We start from the raw sequence: 20,882 nt of genomic DNA, 5'->3' as shown, positions 1-20,882 counted from the left end.
ACCTCCCTAGGATCACCATTACATTTACATAATGGAAAACATGACTGTTTTACAATGTATAAGTCCACCCTTACATGGCAATATGAATCACCTGAAAACTGGGAGTGGTCAAAGAGACAGGTATCCCTGAATAATGGTCTTTTTGAAAGAGCAGAGCTGCTAATCAATCCACCGTGACACCAGGAAACTGAATGCCAAGAATCCGTGAGAATTTATGTGGGTACCATGCTTAACTTGACAAGGATGATTGGTGGCCACTATCAGTATTATCTCAGTTGTAGTCTGAATTAGGTAGTCTGTGTGTGATTCACTTCCAGTGACTAGACAAGAAGAAAGATCCTTCCTCCAACTTACTTCTGGATACCCTGAGGAACACACAAGAGGGCTCTGGGAATCACATATCCCCAACTACTATGTTAACCCAGAAAAGTCTATCCAAGTAAAAGTGTAATCTTTAACATTGGTCCTGCAACATCATGGTGTTTTACTCTTAGAAAAATAAAATTCTTGAATTTAGGGTTTCAGATGAACATATTTTTATTGAATAAAAATAAAACATAATGGACCTTGGAATACATCAAATCTGATCCCCAAACAAAGAAAAACTTCTCTAGCAACCTGAAAGGAAGGGTACCTAGATTAAAAACACATCCAGAAATGGGACTCTGCACTACTATATGTGCCCATTATTTTAGAATCAGCTGAGAAAATATCCTTGCATAATTTCTGCACATACAATGCTACCAAAGTCTGGCGCTCTTTTTTCTAATTTTCTGTATTAGCTGCTGAAACTTTGTCTCTACTGTAGAATCCCTTTTATCAAACCTAATCAGAAAGGGTAATTGATCAATTAATTGAAAACTTTGAAACAGCAGGGAAAAATAACATTTTAAACGTAAAACATTTAAAGATGGCATGCCTATGTACATCTTTGCATTTCCTTTATCTTTCTTACATAAATATCACCCATAATGCATCTTATACAATTACCAATTCCAGTTTCCTTAAATGGAAGCAAGAATTTCAAGGTGTTCATGAAACATATCAGTCTTTTGCATTTATCTTATAGTTTTATGACTCTTTATCTGGTCAATTTTCTCAGCTACACCTAATTCCACAGTATTTTAAGAAACTCCCTTAATTGAGTCTTTTAACATAGTTTTTATTATAAAAACTTTCACATTTTTATTTAATTTACATAATATTTAGTAAAATTACTTAAGTATAATAACAAGGAATATTGACACAATCACACTGGGAAGCAAAGCAAAGTGGCTCTGGGTAAGTGTATTACTCAACAAATTATAGCACTAGTATGCCAACAAACTAGAATTCAAACCCTGAGATTGAATACATTATAAATGTCAATGTTTTATACCGTGAAGTGGGAGCTCCGTTTGCCTGGTGAATCTATTATGTGAAGCCTGATTAAGGGGCCTTGTTTCAAAGTATTCTATTATGGAAATGTATAGTGGCATATTACTCATAATTTTATATATATTCATTTCCTATCACCAAGTAGAATGGTATCTTGCAAAGAGAGGAGAAAAAGTCTGGGATCTAGTGTAAAAGTCCTACAATATGTAAGCAGAAACTAGTGATTTATGAATATAGTTCTTTTGAAGAGTAATATATGAACCCTGTTGGAAAGGCCAACCACTGGCTAAGTTACAGGAGAGGCTAAAACTCAGATTTCATTTAGACCTGAGATGGGATGCAAAGCAGGTATCTCCACTGATTCCCCTGCCCTCTCCTTCTGACATTTGTGTCTAGTCAGTCCCCTGGATGAATAACTGACACATTGTACATATGTCTGTACAGGGGCCAGCACTTAATTAAATCATGAAATTATAAATGGTACTCTAAAGTAAGACCTGCAAGGATTGCACCACATGAATATTTTATCTGGCATTAAGAGCCACATTTACAGAATGTCTGCGAGAATAAAAGACATTGTAAAGTCCTTGGCATATAGATGGTGATAAAAATGTCAATCATCTTCATATTCTCTTTTTTCCTAAAATAGTTCCTCTATGTAAAGACTTGGTAGCAAAATTGTTAGGTCTTAGGATATGCAAACCTTCACCTCTGCTAGTTAATGATAAGTTGTTTTCCAAAATAGTTGTACTATTCTCTCACCACCATGCATCAGAGTTTCTATTCTGCCACATTTTGCCAGTATTTAATATTGTCAGACTTTTAAAAAAAGTTGTCAATCCGATAGGTAAAATGGTATCTCCTTATGGTTTTATGTGCACTTTCCAGATTACTAGTGAAACTGAAAATCTTGCTGTATATTTAACAGTTATGTTTCTTCTTTTGTGAAATGTCTGCTTACCTCTTTTTTCATTTTTCTATTTGAATTTTTTGTCTTTCATTTTCTTAATTCTTATGGGTTCTTTATCTTCTGAACTTTCGTATTAACTCTGGGACATGGGTGTGATTTATTTCCTTTACAGATGATAATTTGAGGAGTAAGAGACTAAGAGATGTGTGCAGGGTTGCAGAGATAGTAAATGATGGAGGGCAATCCAAACCCAGCTCTGATCTACTTCAAATCTCAAGTGGCTTCCAATAAACAACCCTTCTTTATTTTTGCTAATGCTTTCTTAATTTCTGTACCACAAGCTCCCCCTAGATTCCCTGCCAAGAACAACCTCAGTGTGAGTCACATTGCAATAAGAAGTAGAGAATGGGCATGACCAAAGAAATGGCTAGGGAATAAACAAGATGCAAAATTGAAATAGTGGGGAATATTTGGGAGATCTTACTTCTCATTGCTGTCAGCCCGTCATTACCACTATCATCAATTACAGTAATAATGATACTAAAAATACCAAAAATATTGAATATTTTTCACTGAGCACTTAAGATGCACAAATCTCTGCATGAAGCAGCTTAGAGGCGTCATTTAAGTTAATCATTAAGTTAACCCCATAAGTTAGAGAACTGACTCAGTTCTATTGCATAAAAGTAGAAACCCAGTTTTAAAAGAGTTAGAGAAATTCTCCCAGGGCCACACAACAAGGAAATAGTAGATCACAGGTAGATGATTTTCTTTTTTTTTTACTCTGGAGAAGGCACGTCTAATAATCATGCTAATATGTCATAGACCACTGGTCAAAATACCTTATTATATAATTCATGTCTCTTTGCCACACACACATATGTTTATCTTTCTCTCATTGTCACGTTATCTAGCAGATAAACAATCCTACATTGAGAATTCAAAAGCGTGGCTGGCACTCAAATATCAAGCCCACTTTAGGCTAATTTTCCAAAGAGAATTATTATTGACATATGTACATGTTAATAAGAAGTGCATAACTAGATCTCTTTTGGAGCAAGGTCATGGTCTCAGAGCTCCAGGAGTCCATGAGAAAAAAATATTTTGACTGACAGCAGAGGTAGGACCTGCATCAACCTTTTGTTAGAATTGCTCTGCTCCAGAATTGGAGGGTTTTTTTTCAAACTCAGTGGAAAATAGCCATAAAGTTTATAGAAAACCCAGGTACCTCTTAGATGCTCTTCAGAGAAGGTTTCAGTCCTTTTCTGACTTACCTGAGGCATATCATATTGTCATCTATGAAGAAACCCCCAGATATAGAAAGCAGCACTCCACCTTTGGTTAGAGTCCTTGCAAATATAACATTTACTGTCCTGAAATGTCTTTTCTGATATTTCATTTTTTACATCGAATATAGCTTATGATGTAATGGTCTAATAACCAAATGTTTACAATCACATCATTATTTCGCTTGATGATTTTTGTATTGACATCATCTTAAACTGCATGGGAAAGAATGCTTTCAAACAGCCTAGAATAAACTAGCAATCAGAACAGACACCACCACATGTAGGTGTTCAGTCAATATGAATTGAATAAATCAATAAGTAGCTAATCCATTAAGGGGCTTAATGCCATTGTCACCCAGAACATTTCCCTGACGATTGTTCAGAGTTGTAATGCAAGGTAAGGTTAATCTAGTTATAGTTTCAGAAATATATATTGAAAATATCATTTCTGTAATGAAGCAAAAATCTGATTCACTTTACTTATGTATTAAAAGCACTATGATTTTTAGCAGTCTTACCTTAAAAAAATAAACAACACCATTTTTGAATCCATTACCTGGTTTAATCCTCCCAACACTATTTGTACTATTTCACAAATGAGAAAATTAGAGAAGCCTGAAGGTACATTGCAAACATTAAAAAATTGGTGAGCCAGGATTCACTCCTGAGTCTCCTTGACTCCAAAGCCTATGCTCTCTCTCCATTGGAACAGATTTCTATCTTAATGCTGTCTCTTCTTTTGGTCAAATACAACCAAAATCAGGATGTGATCTACAGAAAGAAAAGAACTAGCATATACGATGACATATTTGAATCAGATATTTCCTGTATATAACTTCATTTGAACATCAACAAATACTAAGAGAATAATTATATCAGCTTTACTTTTGTGGATGAAGAAACTGAATCACAGAAAATTTAAGTAATTTGCCTAAGGATGGGATCAGAATGTAAGACCGTATCTATTAATTTTTTAGTTTTCTTTAGAACTTGAGAAATCTCAAGACAAGGAGGCAAATGGCACTTAATTAATGCATATTTAAATTAGAAATTTTATGTATTTCCAAAATATCTGAGGCATCATTATATTCAAACAGTTTCTACCGATCAAGAAACTGAATCTCAGAGGTGTTAGGGAATTTACCTAAAATAATGGGATCAGAATTCAAATCTTTGTCTATTGATTCAAAGTGATTATTCTTCTTACTAAAAATATAATTTTTTAGCTGGAAGAGACTTTTGAAATAGTTGAGGCTAGGCTCCTAATTTTTTTGATAATATAAAACAAGGTATACCAAAGAAGATATACAGAATGCCAACAAACACATGAAAGAATGCTCAACATCATTAATCATTAGAGAAATGCAAATCAAAACTACAATGAGATGTCATCTCACACCAGTCAGAATGGCCATCATCAAAAAATCTAGAAACAATAAATGCTGGAGAGGGTGTGGAGAAAAGGGGACACTCTTGCACTGCTGGTGGGAATGTGAATTGGTTCAGCCACTATGGAGAACAGTATGGAGGTTCCTTAAAAAACTACAAATAGAATTACCATATGACCCAGCAATCCCACTACTGGGCATATACCCTGAGAAAACCAAAATTCAAAAAGAGTCATGTACCAAAATGTTCATTGCAGCTCTATTTACAATAGCCCGGAGATGGAAAGAACCTAAGCACCCATCATCGGACGAATGGATAAAGAAGATGTGGCACATATACACAATGGAATATTACTCAGCCTTAAAAAGAAATGAAATTGAGTTATTTGTAATGAGATGGATAGACCTAGAGTCTGTCATACAGAGTGAAGTAAGTCAGAAAGAAAAAGACAAATACCGTATGCTAACACATATATATGGAATTTAAGGAAAAAAATGTCATGAAGAACCTAGGGATAAGACAGGAATAGAGGCGCAGACCTACTGGAGAACGGACTTGAGGATATGGGGAGGGGGAAGGGTGAGTTTTGACAGGGCGAGAGAGAGTCATGGACATATACACACTAACAAACGTAGTAAGGTAGATAGGGGGAAGCAGCCGCAAGGCACAGGGATATTAGCTCGGGGCTTTGGGACAGCCTGGAGGGGTGGGATGGGGGGAGTGGGAGGGAGGGAGACGCAAGAGGGAAGACACATGGGAGCATATGTATATGTATAGCTGATTCACTTTGTTATAAAGCAGAAACTAACACACCATTGTAAAGCAATTATACCCCAATAAAGATGTTAAAAAAAAAAACAAAAAAACAAGGTATAAAAGGAAAGTTGTTCCTTGGAGGCTGTTGGAAGGGCAGGGATGCAAACAGAACACTATTGCATGCCATCACTGGGAAAGAAATTTCCAACTATGTTACTGGAAAGTCACTCTGCAACCTTTAAAGGAATTTAACTTTTTATAATTATTTATCATGATAATCTTAATCTAGAAACAAAAATTTCCAGTTAACTCCTAAAAAATTTCTTGGGGTGCTGGTGGGAAACAGTCCCCTTTTGCATAGTAACAGTTCATTACACATGTTAGGTACTTTATTTACATTTGTCATATAAACGAATGAAACAGAATAAATAATAGAAACTTTTATGAGAGTGGCTATATATTCAAAGGCATGTTCTATTTTCAATTCTTAGAGAACAAATAAAATCCATGTTTTTAATCTATTGGGATATGTATCACCCTTTTCCTGCAATCAAATTTATATATTTCTAGAAGATACTGTCCTCACTTTATCAATAGTCCCTTCCATGAGTGGGGACTCATGGAAGAGTGGTTGTTACAGTATTAAAGTAAGAAAGATGGGATGGGAAAAGATTGGAAAAGACTAGAATAAGGATTCTGAAGCTGAGGAGAGTAAATCAGGAAAAGAAGAAGGAAGGGGGAGGCAGGAAGTGAAAACTGACTTTCTGCTTTGCGAAGGTTATGTATATCTATATGTATGTGTATATACACAAGCATGTACATTTGTGTGGCAGAATTTAGCTAAGAAAAAACAGCTTTGCTGTACACCTGAAACTAACACAACATTGTTTTGGGGGTTTTTTTCGGGGGGATGTGGTTTGGCCATGCCACAGGGCTTGTGGGATCTTAATTCCCTGACCAGGGATGGAACCTGGGCCCTCGGCAGTGAAACCACTGAGTCCTAAACAATGGACCATCAGGGAATTCCCTAACACAACATTGTTAATCAGCTATACTGCAATATAAAAAAAGAAGTTAAAAAACAAACAAAAATTCCCTGTTTGACCATTCTAAGAAACAAACAAACAAACAAAACAGCTAGAGATAATAGAGTTGAAAAAGGAAGTTGTTACCAAGTAACTTTAGGGGATATTGTGATCCTAAACAATGAATTTAACAAAACTTTGTTACAGAATAATTCTAATTCCAACTCTCAGGAAGGCAGAGTTTAGATTCTCTCCATTTCCTTGAAAATATACTAGACTTAGTAGTTCTTTACAAAGAATAACACAGAAAAGGGGAAAAATAATAACTGTACCATGAAGAAAGCTTCAAAAACACTACATTATCTAGTTGGTGAAGGTTAACGTCATCATGATGTACCCCTAATATGAGATGAGATGAGAGAGGCACTTCACTTCTGTGGTATTCTTCCTCAAACCTATATCCCATCTAATCATGAGAAAAACATCAGACAAACCCAGACTGAAGGAAATTCTAAGAATTTTAACAATCCTCAAGACTGTCAAAGCCATGAAAAAAACAGAAAGATTTTCATTGACCAGAAGGACAGTGGAGATAGGAAAGCAATGAAGGTGATACAAATTGGCTACTGGGAAAAGAGGATGTTAATGGAAAACCTGGTGAAATCAAAACTGACTCTGGACTTTAGGTAACAGTAATGTACCAATGTCAATTTCTTAATTTTGCCAAATGTACCATAGAAATACAATGTGTTGACAATGGTGGAAACAGAGCAAAGTATATATTAGCTTTGCAACTTTTCTGTAAATCTGAAAGCATTATAAAAGCAAACATTGTATTTAAATAAATAGCAGAATATATTTAAAAATAAGCAGAATGGCAGGGTGTGGAGGTGTGGTTCACAGAAGTGGATGAGTTAGAAAGTAAAAGCCTGAAAATGTGTTACTTGAAAGCACAAGAACTTTCTGTGGACTTGGTTACATTTCACACAGGGAACTCTTCTCCAGCCTTGTGAAAATTCTGAAAATCGCCTTCACATACTGGGCTGATTATCTATGTCAGCAACCATGATTATAATGAATACAGACAAGTTTATGGCAATAAAAGCAAAAGTGAGATGAAGGAGAAATGTGGATTTTGTTTTTGAAATAGGTGACAAAAGGTTCTACCACGTGAGAACTTATTTTCCAGACCTTGAGTATCACTTGCTAGTTATACATACTTGGTGGGGGAAAAATCCTGAAATAAAAAACATGTGTGTGTGAAGAGCTATGAAAGGATAATTTATAATCTGTAGGGATTTGGAGCAGTAACTAAAATAGTCAAGCAAAGCTGTATTTCATTCATTTAACAAAAATTGGAATAAGAACCACTGGATTATGCCCATTGCATGTATTTCTATGTTCCTGGGGCCCCAAACATGGGAGGTGTGAATGAATGAATGAATGAATGAATATGATGGAAAGGCTCGAATTGTAGGAAATACCACAGCGTTCATTCTAACAAGGGTGATTCTCATAACTGGTTTTGATATAAAAAAGATAATACAAGTACTAAGAGGTTTAAACAAAGAAGCATAAGAGTTCAGAGGATTGAGGTTTTAATTCAAGGTTAGATACAGTCCTACTATTTGTACTGAGCTTGTCAGGACTTGACCATGTGATATGTTAAGGTTTATTTATTCCCTGGTTTGTGAGGTACGAAGTGCTTATTTAAAGCAAGAACATCAAAGTTTGAATCTCAGTTCCACACCTGACCCTCACACACTTAACTCCTACAGCTTCAGTAACTTCATGAATAACATACAGAAGACAAGAATACTTATGTCTCTCACTGCTTTGCTGGAAAAATTAAATTATACAAAGTTTGTAAAAATATCTGGCAGAGCAGTGTGGCTAGTAACAGCAGATGACTATGAATCTAGGTAGAGGTAAATGATGAAAAATTCACTGTTCCTAGTCTAGGTGGGCAATCATTAATTTGGTCTAACCACTCCACAAGGTAATATTGGCATTTTACCAATGCCTGCTGGGACTATGCTGTCTCTAACAGTGTGATTTTAGAGAGGGAAAGCAGGTAGGAACTTCCCAGATACTTGATAAGCACAGTGTTCAGGTGACCAGCCCAGAATACAGTAATATAGGCTACAGTCTTTCATCTTAGGTCGGTCGATACCAAACATTGGTTTTATACGTGTAATAGATGGTTTTCCATAGTATTTCCCTGAGTTAATATAGTAATATAACTTCCATTTTGAATTTTAAAAGTCCAATCAGAAGCTGAATAATGATTCCTATTCCCCTTCTGGAAGAGGACAGCCAGAAGGCTGGAAGGGTCATGGGTAATTGGTAGGGAGTGTAATATCTAAAAGGTAGATGGTCATTTGAGATATCTTTTTGCACTTCTGTTATTATTAGTTGGCCTTCAACTTTCTCTCAGATACTCCAGAAATCCTGCAAGCTCATTATTTAAATTTTTTTTTAAAAAATGCAGAGATTACTGTGCCTAAAACTTTGAAGTCCACAGAATTTATTTTAAATGTCTCCATCTTAGATATTCAGTGGTCTTATATCCTAGGTTTTTAGTTAGAAGCATGTCACAAAAGCTGAAAAAAAACCCCAGCAATATTAGCTTTTAAAAAGTATTTTTACTTGCATTAGATTATTTAATGCTCAAAATAGGAACCTGTGGGTCAGTTTCATCATTCCTATTTTCCAGATGAAGAAAGTCAGGCTGAGAAAGGTTAAGTGACTTGCTCAAAGTAACAAGGTAAGTCAGTAAGTCTTTCAACTCTGTCTACAAATTTTCTTCACTGTGCCCTGCTATTAATACCTCGGTGTGAACTAATTTTAATTAGTACTTCTTTCCCAGGGCTTTTGGTTTTTAAAAGAACATAGCATGTAAACAGACTCATTTATTAATGCTGGAATTTAAGATCGTATAGCCTTTGAGTAAGTAGATATTTAAAGGAAGCAAAAGGACCTTCTGGGTGTTCCACAAATCACATAAAATAAAGGTGAAAAATACCTACTTGCATGTAAGATTTATTTTGATGATATCATTCAACTGTGGCCCTGCCTTATTAGTAAATGATATATATTTAAATTCCTAAATAATTTAAGATTCTATTCTGGCTCCAGGAAACTTTTTTTTATTAAATAAGTACCTTAAAATGCTATAAACCAGTGTTTCTCCAGTGGAACAGTTTTGCCAACCATGGGGTATTTGACAATACCTGGAAATATTTTTAGCTGCCACAACTGGCGAATGTTACTGGCATCTAGTGGGTAGAGATTAGAGATGCTGATAAATGTCCTACAATGAACAGGACAGACACCTATAACAAAGAATTATCCAGTCCCATATGTCAATAATATCCAGGTTGAGAAATGCTGGTATATCCAGAACAGCAGAGTAGCAGCAAGGACAAGGATTCAGTTCTATTTGGGTTGTAGCTGGAAGTAGGAAGACATTGTAAAGGTGAAGGTAACAGGTTTTTGAAGAAAATACAAAGCCATCCCAGGCCTATAAGATCCCATGGCCAAAAGCCTTGACAATGAATGCCATGTGTGGCTTGAAACCCTGGGAATTTAAAATTGTTAAGTTACTTTGTATGGTACCAAGGAGCTTAGAGTCAATGGTAAATGTTGTACTTTAGAGTTCACACTTTGCATTATTAATTCATTTGGTCCTCATCACAACCCTATAAGATAAACATTATAATCCCCATTTTATAAGTAAGGAAACAAAAGCATAGAAGAGTTTTGAAACTTGCCGAAGATGGCACAGCTAGCATTGATTTTAGTATAGCTTGTGGTTAAATTTATAACTATAAATTTATAATTAAATGTATAATTATAAACTTAAATTTATAATTCAAAATATGTGCTTTATAGGTCACATAATACGAAAAGAAGTGTCCTATGGTTTACAATACACATACACACAGAAATAAGACTGCTAAATTAGAAACAGGGAAATAGTGTTTAAATGTTATAGTATGAAAAATCCTTGGTCTTTATGAAGTCTGTAGCAGAGCAAGAGATTTGACCCTGGGCTCCTTCTAAGCTAAAATAAGGAGGAAAACATCATTAAGTACATAGATATTGTGGTCTGATAAAAGGAAATCAACTGATGTTATTCAAGAGCTGGCAAATATTCCCTAGAACTCTTTTCTAAAAGGAGTGCAACCTAAGGAGGGCTGTCTTTCAAGGTGAGTTGAAGGACTGTTAAACAGGCACTCAGGCTGCATGTTTTGCAGCAGACTTAAGCTATTCACTCTCTCAATAATTAAACATTTAGTCATTTGAGGATGCTGGGAGAGTTTCCTAACTTCTATTCGTTTTGACCTTAAAAATGGGATGATGATGTATAGGATTTAATCAATATGTGAAGAACCAGACATTTCCTTAACAGTCTTCATATCACGCTGTTGGTTTAACACAGCTGGAAAGCCCAAAGCAATGATTAGGTCTGTTGCTAAGGATTAAGCCACCGAATTATGGATGGAAAGAATGTCACCTCCTCCTCCATAAAGGACCGTTCCTCTCAGCTGGACAACCAAGGTCCCAATTCCTCTCCCCTTCCAAATCAAGGAAAACATTTTAATTATGACTTCAACAACTGTTCTAGACAAGTCCAGAGATAGATTGCCCTGGGAATTATTTTCTCTAAAATGAATTGCTAGTGTTTACCATAAATATATGTTTAATATATGTTCTGCTTATATCTGGGGCCAGTCAGCATAAAATTACTTTACTGGCAATAGTTCACAGTTGTGAATTTTCATTTTATCCAACCAACGTGTATTCAGCACCTAAGTTGAATTGGTATCCTTTCTACTAACCAGTTTTGTCTTTTAAATATCACATGGATTCATTACCGGCCTATCACTTAGATCAAGGGAAGAATTCTAAGGAGTTATGTAATACGTGCTATGTAGACATAGCACAGTACATAGCTTCATTCAAGACATTTATCAAGCACCTACTATGTCCTAAAGTTTGCACTGAAATCACACAGGAGGCAGAAACACAGAATTTCTCCAAAACACATTTATTGACATTGATTGATTGTTTTCTCCCCACACCTGTGAGCTTACTCTCCAGTAGGCAAATTAATTTTTCAGCTGCTTTTCTATAGGGTAATGGGCCTCAAATACCTTCACTCAATAAGAAGCTGTTCTAAGACACAGGGCAGAATTACAAAACCATAAGGTAAACCTTAGCCCTAAAGCCACTGGACACCAGAGCAATTCATATGCCCTCAGATATTGTATTTAATAACTGCATAAGTATGCATCAAAGTGAAAATTCTGACAAATGTGCCTTCTTTCCTCCCAGCAGTCAAACCTCTCAGCCCTGCAGTTTGGTTGAAAAATAAAACCATGATGTGCTTCCAAATATCTGCTGTTTTTCATCAGTAGGGCTGTAAGTGGACCCTCACCTCCCATCACAGACACACACACACACACACACACACACACACACACACACACATTTCCTTTTTTCCTCCTCCTTCCCCTAAACAAACTTGTTATCAAAGAAAATTTTAACAGAACTGAATCCAAGACAAGCATTCTTGGATTCTTCTTGTTATTTTCTGCAAACCAAATGTGCCGTTTTAACTGAGAGGTTGAGAGAGGAGCAACTGGTCCCGTCTGGGCTGCAGTGCAGGGGATCCAAGCACGAAAAAGAGCATGGAAGGTGACCTGGAAGAGGTCACCATTCCCACACTTGAAAGGAGTGTCCAGGCAAGTCTGAGTCAATTTGACGCATTTCAAACTCCTGGAAAACCAGGTGCTTCAAAGCTGAATTTTGAAATCCAAAGGTCCTGAGGGGTGAGCCAGGGAAAGGAAGGTGTTGCTTTTCCTGACTCAAAATTCAGTGTTGCTGCCTGTGGAGACAACGCATTCAAAATTCAAAGGATGCTCGTTTGGTTTTAGTGGAAGAGGAAAAAGTTACAAAAGAGTGTCTTACTTCTCTTTTTACCTTTTGCAATAAGGCTGCCCTTTCCTGTCTTTATAGAAATTATCTGAAGATCTCCCTCATGGAAATCAGGCAGGCAGACAGTCTAGGGCTCAGCAGGCAAAGTAACACTGACTTATATTTGACAAGTTTTGACAGATAAATAATTCTTGGCTGGTGTCCTAGGTTAAATATCAACTCCTCGCTGTGACTGCCAGGACAGCTGCAAAGTATCTGACCCTGGCAACTAAGGTCCAGCTCACGAGAAAGTGGCAGTATCACAACCAACTGATACTGTGGTGATTTGTTCTCCGGGACACTCCTCAGGATAACTTTAACCCCTCAAAGAATGTAGCTGGAATTTGCAACTCAGTGTATTTCTAGGGAACAGCCTAGTCTTCACACTATTTTTAAATATTTTTACATCAGCATGGAAACAAGGCTTTGTACATTTTAAGACCCCTAATGAGGAATTTCATCAAGAAATGGACAGACTACAATACTTGCTTTCAGTAAGCATGGTCAGGAGTTGAAAATGTTCTTTGTTTTTTGTTTTAATACAAAATACATTATGTATGCTGTGAAAACTGGAATCTCTTGTTTTGAGTACCTTAGAGAGAAAAGTCATGAAGCATAAACTGAAGAGATATACTGTTTTGGAAGGGGATCAGAGAGATCATGAAAAAAACAAGAGAGAGAGAAATAGACCATAAAGTGGAATATATTTACAGTTGTCAGTGCTTATAGAAAGATATTGTCAATTATGGGGCATCAAGAATAAAATTAATGTGGATATGAATTTTCAAAACTATTGATCGTTTTGCCATTGAATGAATATTACTTTAACCTTGTAATTAGGGTAAATGATCATGATAATAATAACAATAGATTCCAGTTATAGAGTTCCTACCATGTGCTAGGAATTGTACCTGTAAGAAAAGTCTCAGAATCCCTTTTTAAAAGATGATTAAGTTGAGGCTCAGTTGAAATAACTTGCTCTAAAATGTATGCAGTCTTTAAGCACAGGTCTGTCTGAGTGAAAACTAGACATACTTTTAGGTAGGTCAGTGTTGTTCAACCTCTCTTTTTAACATACTTCCTTCACCTGCCAGCAAAGATTATGCTGAACTTTCCTTTCTGTAGTTTGTATATAATGAAAACGGTAGTCATATGAATGTGCTTTTCAATGTACCTCTTTTCTAGAAATGCTAACTTGGCTCCAAAGAGACTTCCTTCACTCCCCAGGCTCCAGCCCCCATCCCTACCCATATCCCTCATCCCCTACTCTTCCAGACCTGACTGAGAATCATCTCTATAGTCTGTGAATTCAGTCCTTATATTGTACTTACTCTGGGTTATTTGTTTGGGCACTGCCAATATGGATCATAATAAAGTCTAAGAACATCTCACTTTCTAAAATCGAATGAGTATGTCCTGCAAATCTAACCAAATGTAGATACAGCAGAAGGTGGATTCAAGAGGGATCCATGCTTATCATGGATTTGAATGAGAAGGAAAGAGTGGGAGCATGTGAGAAAGGAAGTGTTGGGCTTGAGTCTCAATTCATCATGTACTACCCATGTAAAGAGCATGACCCAAGAGTCTGAGTGCCTGGATTCAAATCCTGTCTCACCTCTTTAATAACTCGGACTTTCCATATGTTACTTGACCTCTCTGAGCCTCAGTTTTATAACATATAAATCAGGCATAATAATAGCTCCTGCCTAATGACGATTAAATGAGATAATGAATGGTAAGTTCTTAGAAAAATGCTTGGCACATAGTAAGTGGTCAATAAGTGGTAACCTTTACTATTCACATTATTCTTGTTATCATCATCGTTATTATTGTGACTACTATTACTAGCTATTATTATTATCAATATTATATTGATAATATCATTATCAATATTTTATTGATAATATTATTATCAACATTTTATAAATATTATCATCAATATTTATCAGCCTCAAGGCCTTCATGAAAATAAAAAAAATTATCCAAGCAGTTATTTTTCAAAATAGATTATTTTATTTAACCAATTATATTAGTTTTATGAAAATACAGCTTTATGGAAAAATGGAAAAATTCACTCAAATAATGGGACTAACTGGTAAACTTGATAGTCTATGATCAGCCCCAAATATTGTTCATTTCCCTTGGGTGGCCACCTATCTCGATCTCTCCCTTGACACAAGTCACTGGGTGAATCAGAGAGCATTTTGGAAGTTAAGCACATCTGACTTCAGAGTTTAGCCTACTTACTTCTAAATTCCAGCTCCAATAAAATTCAGTTTTCTCATCTATAAAATGGCACTAATAATAACTACCTTGAAAGACAGTAATAATGATTAAACACATAATGTCACAAAGCAATAAAGGCTAACACTTACTGATCTCTTATTTTATGCCACACACTGGACTAGGCACTTTCAATGCATTAACCATTTAACCTTCACAACTGTATATGGCATATGCAATTTTAATACCTATTTTTGTAATTGCTAAATAAATGGCAACTTTAGTTATTTAAACAAATGTCTTCACTGTGCTTGACATTTGTTTTCAGAGACAAAGCTTTTCAAAGACTCTCCTTTTCTAGGAGTGATTTTAGATCACTACATTATCTGCCCAGGTTCCCCACTGCCTGTCTTGCCTGAAGGTCTCCAAGCTGAGTGTGGGAGAATTTACCAGGGAGAAAAACTATTTAGTTTTACCTGGGTGACAGCAATTATGCAGAATGACAAAAGGAGCAGTTAAGTTACAAGTTAAGGATGATAATTCATTCTCCCCAGGGACTGTCACTCAGAAAGCCTTGAGAAAAAATAACACCATAACAATGGCAGGCTCTATTGTTAACAGTCATGTCCCCATAATGCCTTGGCATTCTGAAACAATAAGACCAAAAATGCAGTCTGCTGTCCCTCGAAAGCTCTCCAAGCACATATGCTATAGTTCAAGCTGTCACTCCTTGGAGACTCACCATGGAACGGTTGTCAGGTCATCCCTGTTAGCCATGGTGGCTCCATTTGTAATGAATGGCTCCATAGGACCCTCCAAAGAACTTAACTCGCATCAGAAACTTACTTGCAATACATGAACCAAAGAGTGGGAGAAACCTAGATAATAAAAGTATGGATTTCCTCAATACAGATAGGAGGGTGGAGGTATTTGCCAAGACAAATAGTGATATTATAACTTTTGCACATTACGTGCAAAGTGCTGCTCTGAAAAAAAAAAAACCCACCAAATAAACAGAAATAAAGTGTGAATATCCACATCTTCAGGAGTTAAAACATTTTACTGATTTCTAATTCATCAGTACTGATTTGAATATCTTTATTTTACTTGCTATTTGCTATAGTCTTAAAGACAGAAGTACTAGTTCAGAGTAAGTTGATGTCAGGTGGCATATTTATTGCTTGAAATCTATGGTAATAAATAGAGTAAGGGAGATGTAGTTTTTCAGGGCTTATTATGGCCTAGTATACCAAACTAGCACAGACTATATAGCAAAATGACAAATAAAATCATGGAGCCAGCTTGACTGAGTTCAAATCCCTTTCTTCCACATCTTGCTGAAAGACAATTGGACAAAAAAATCCCTTAAACTCTGTATGCCTCAGTTTCTGGAACTGCAGAATAGGTATCATATTTGCCCCTAAGCCATATGGTTGTTGTTAATTGAGTTAATACATGTCATATGTTTCAAACAGTGCCCAGCATATGATAACCACTGGATAAGCATTAGCTCTTACTCTGACTTATTTAGCATATTCAACAGGTAATTTAATCATTTAGTCATTTTAATTCCTATATTATTGATAATGAAATGAGTGTTTAGGGGAAATTCCATAATCGACACAGGGTCACATGGAAGAGGTGAGACTGAAACTACAGCCAGCTGGATCCAAATACTGCTTTTCTCAACAACTTAATTCTATTTTCTAAGAATAGGAGCTTTGGGGGAGAGTCAGAACTGAGGTCAAATCCCTCATTCTTTGGCTTACTAGCTATATGATCTAGGAAAACTCATCAGAATTCTGTTAAACTTAGTTTCCTCTTCTGTAAAATGAGAATAATCATAACAAATTATAGAGGACAAGTAAGGATTCGAAGAGATTTTTAAGTTACTTTTGCTGTTCACAATGAAAGATGCTCTATTTTCATGTCATCTGGAAATACTGACATAACTCTTGTTTTGCTTTTTGGAGGGAATCATTAGTGAGGTTATTGGGGGAAATTTTGCACAAGATTTTATTTTTCCAAATAGTTTCTTCCCAAAGAAATGTTAGTATTTACTCAAAGGATTTCTTAATCATATATAAGGTTAAAATTTTAAATCGTATGAAAATCTATATGACCCAAAATGGTTAGCCTCTATCACTTTTGGTATAGTGAGTTTGGAGTTCCAAAGGTTAGAAAGATGGGTGAGTTTGGCCTTCAAGTGTGTGTCCCAGCAACAAGGAATCTAAGCATCTGAACACTCGAAAGGCAGTGTTCAGAACAATACATTTTAAATAAACACTTACTGGGTGAAACACTGAATTAGAGTACTAGCCAAGGAGGTGGGATTAGATTGAGGCATGAAAGAGGTCTAGAGGCAATCACTCTCAGATGTGGGAGAGAATAAACAGAAAACTTACAAAAGAGATACCTAGTATGGTTTGTACTTGAGACTTGGAGTAGGGAGGAAGGAGTGGGGAGGAAGGTCTCAGATACCTAAGACTCATGGCTGGGCCAGGAAACAGTGCATTTGAATGTAACTCATCCCAAACACTACTATAAAAGTATTATGAGGGATGGGAGGAAGAGTAGAAGAGGTCTTAATAGAGACCAACCTGCAAGGCTGGACTAGGTGCTTTCCTCTGTGCTCCTGGAAGTTTCCCTGTCCCTCTCTAGTGCCTCTAGTGTTACCTACAGACCCTCTGTTGATCTGTCTCATCCACCAGACAGACTAGAGGTCCTTGTATAAAAGACCCAGATCATTCATCTTGTGCCTTCAGTTCCAAGCAGGGCACTAGAACATAGTAGGTGCCAGTAAATACTTTTTAAAAAACTATATGAAGAAGAGAATGATGGGATTTATTATATATACTTTGGCCCCGTATAGTTTAGGCAAACGATGGTACAGACATGATCTTACAGGCAGAAGCTTAAAGAAATCAGGGCAAGGATATGAGCAGTTCTTAGCAGAAGTACCTAAAAACTTGTGGAAAAAAATATATAAATTAATCACTTTGCTGTACAGCAGAAACTAACACAGCATTGTAAATCAACTTCAATAAAAATAAATTTTAAAAAACTTATGAAAATATATATGATTCCATCCATCTAGACTCAATGTTAGAATATACTATTGATAGGTCAAAGTACAAGAATATGCATTCATTCATTCATTTATGTATTCCTTCAACAAATATCTACTACATATCTCCTATGTGTGAAGGGTCTTACCAGGTGATAGATTCAGATGGAAAACAATACAGGCACAAGTTTTTCTCTACAGTTTTTTATGGCCTAGAATTGGCTCTGAAATCAAACAAAAAAATTACATAAAAATTACTCAATCACAAGGTGATAGTTGTTACATAGAAAAATAGTAAGGTATATTCTGCCATAGACTAGGCATGAGGGGGGATGAAATAGTTTGGGGGCAGTACCTTGAGGTGATTTAGATATATCTACCATTGAAAACTATTGCTTTGGGTCTTTCTTAATTTCTTCTGGCTCTTGTTTTTATGATCTTGTTTTCCCTACCTAAAAAATCATTCACCTTGACATTTCTACCCCCAGCGTGTTGAAGGATCTCCAAGTCCTATGAGTCGGGGGAAAAAAAGTAAACATTGATCTGTGGTTCGTTCCCAATACAGTGGGGAAGCAGTTAAGTAAGTATAAACAGGTAAACTTCCATGGTCGTTTAAACCCACCCCTCTCAAATGTTAATCTGTACAGCTGTCGATTATACCCTATCACACTTCCAGCTGAGGAACTGCAACACGTTTTTAACCATCCATATGGCAAACAGCATGGAAAACTGAAAAAGAATATGACAACTTAGGGTTCTAGCTTACTCCTAATGTTGTGCACATAATAGATTATAGCCTATCTACATGACCTTATTTTTCATATTTTCGTGGCCCATTCTTTTTATCACCGTGGGTGTGATTAGTATCCAGAGCTTCTGGTCATGTCAGTGGATACTCTGGATTCATTTGAAACCCATGACAAAACTATGGCTTTGTCTATCTGAGAGAGATAAGAACTAACCCTCATTTAAAGAAAATTGTAATTGATGTATTCAATGCCATTCTTCTGAGAAATCAGTTGTCTTTTTTTTTTAGGTTTTAAAACTTTTTATTTGCATATTTAAAAAATTGTACATTCCAGTAATTAAAATCATTTGAACAACAACAACAACAAAAAAAATGGCACTCTGATTAAACTGTATTTTACAGCCCGCAGGACACCTCGGACCAACTTGCTCTTTACTCTAGATTTCACTGTCGTCCCACCCAGCCTCCTCCTTCACCAACACGCAAGTTCTTTTCCTTCCCTGCCAGCCAGACAGGCGGATGGGAGGCAGGCAAGGGCTTCGTTGTCAGTAGTTCTCCATTCTTTGATGTGAAAAGGGGCAGCACAGTCATTTAAACTTGATCCGACCTCTTTGCATCTTACAAAGTTAAACAGCTGAAAGAAGTAAAATAAGAAGGCAATGCTCGTGGAATGTACAGTGCATATTGGCGGTGCACGCCTCATTACGACTCGCCTGCTTGCTTCTCCTGTTCAATCGTTTCTTGTGAAGGCAGTGGATTTTTCTCTTTCGTTTCTGTTTTCTTCAGTTTCGACTTATCGAATTTCTCAATCTCAGCCATATCGGGCTTGTCAGACATGGCTGCCCCGGAAGCGGAGCGAGTTACGAGCGAACGAGGTCCGACCTGCGCAGTGGTCGCCGCCGAGTCCAGTTGTCTTAATTACATAGTACAGACTGGTCCCTTCTGAGGAATTTGGTGAGGGCAGGAGACGTTCTGAATGTGTTGTTCTGGATGGGTTCAGAGTAAACATTTAGATTGTTTATGCATCCTGGCTGGATGAACCCACCCTCCCCAGGTTTATGTTTCTCTGTGGGTGTTCCTTTTGACTCAGAGGTCACAGTGTATGAGGGAGAGTGAAAAAAGCAGCCTGGGTGTTGGGGGCCATTTTGAAGTGAACAAATCAGGGGTATGAAAATCTCTTCTCCATTTGAGAGATTTCTAAAATGTTCGATGCAATAATCTTTCTATTGTTTACCAAGTCCTCCCACTTTCCCTGTCATGCATTCTAGTGGTTGCTGCTACTGACACTGCGGACATCGGCAAAGTTTGCCATTGACATCCAACAGCTTCCCTTTAATTTCTATATTTTCTGTACATCAGAGCACTGCACTCTCATGATAATGCTAAGCATATTGTTTCATTATTTTTAGGCACTTCGTAGGGCTTACAATTTTTTTTTAAGCCAAAGCTATTTGTTACTGCTATCACGTCATCTTTTTCTTCCAAGTAAACCACAAATTCTTTTCACCAATGGCAAAATGAGCCCTTTCATAGATTTCTCTGGGTCTTTTATCTTAGTCTTCTTATAAACACAGAGATGAACCAAATGTCAAATTCTGAATCAGTATGCTATGGTCGGAAGAGCACCAAATTGGATTTGAATCCTAGCTTTGCTTTCCAATGACCTTGAGCATGTGAAAGTCAAGCAAGGAATTACATATAAAGAAATATCTGGTCATATAGAGATCTACCTCTAAATCTCTAAAATCTGTAATTCTATGATTATTGTAGAAGCATATGTAACATAATTTCTAAGACATTCTCCAAAGAAATCAACAATGTACTTGATATTTGTGTGTCAATATTTATTTCAAAATCAAAATATCAATGTACCCCTTTATCGAGGCAATGAAACTAGTCAGATCAGAATTTGAAAGCTTTATCCTTCATCCACCTGTTAAATAAAATTTCTGAGTAGCAGATCCCTCAATTTGAAAACAAGGGGATATTGTCTTTCCTCTATGATTTTTGTGAGAATTAAACAAGTTAATGTATGTGCAAATGCCTAGCATGAGATCTGACACATAGGGGTCAGAAAATAAATGATAGCAATTCTTACTATTATTGACACAAAGCT

At 36.5% G+C, this 20,882-nt stretch overlaps 1 protein-coding gene across 1 annotated transcript; it reads right to left on the bottom strand.

Moving 5' to 3' along the window:
* Window positions 1-19,311: 19,311 nt before the first annotated feature.
* On the bottom strand, window positions 19,312-19,643 carry LOC116754331 (thymosin beta-4). Its single transcript, XM_032632866.1, has one exon. It carries the CDS (start codon window positions 19,601-19,603, stop codon window positions 19,469-19,471), a length of 135 nt encoding a protein of 44 aa, XP_032488757.1. The 5' UTR covers window positions 19,604-19,643; the 3' UTR covers window positions 19,312-19,468.
* Window positions 19,644-20,882: the final 1,239 nt, after the last annotated feature.

Source organism: Phocoena sinus, chromosome 5 (genome assembly GCF_008692025.1).
Source record: "Phocoena sinus isolate mPhoSin1 chromosome 5, mPhoSin1.pri, whole genome shotgun sequence".
Lineage (NCBI taxonomy): Eukaryota > Metazoa > Chordata > Mammalia > Artiodactyla > Phocoenidae > Phocoena > Phocoena sinus.
The sequence above is the reverse complement of the archived record's forward strand: the minus strand, read 5'-3'. Positions and strand labels throughout refer to the sequence as shown.

Excerpts from the sequence above, each read along its gene's own strand:
- LOC116754331 (XM_032632866.1), bottom strand. The coding sequence starts at position 19,603 with ATGTCTGACAAGCCCGATATGGCTGAGATTGAGAAATTCGATAAGTCG.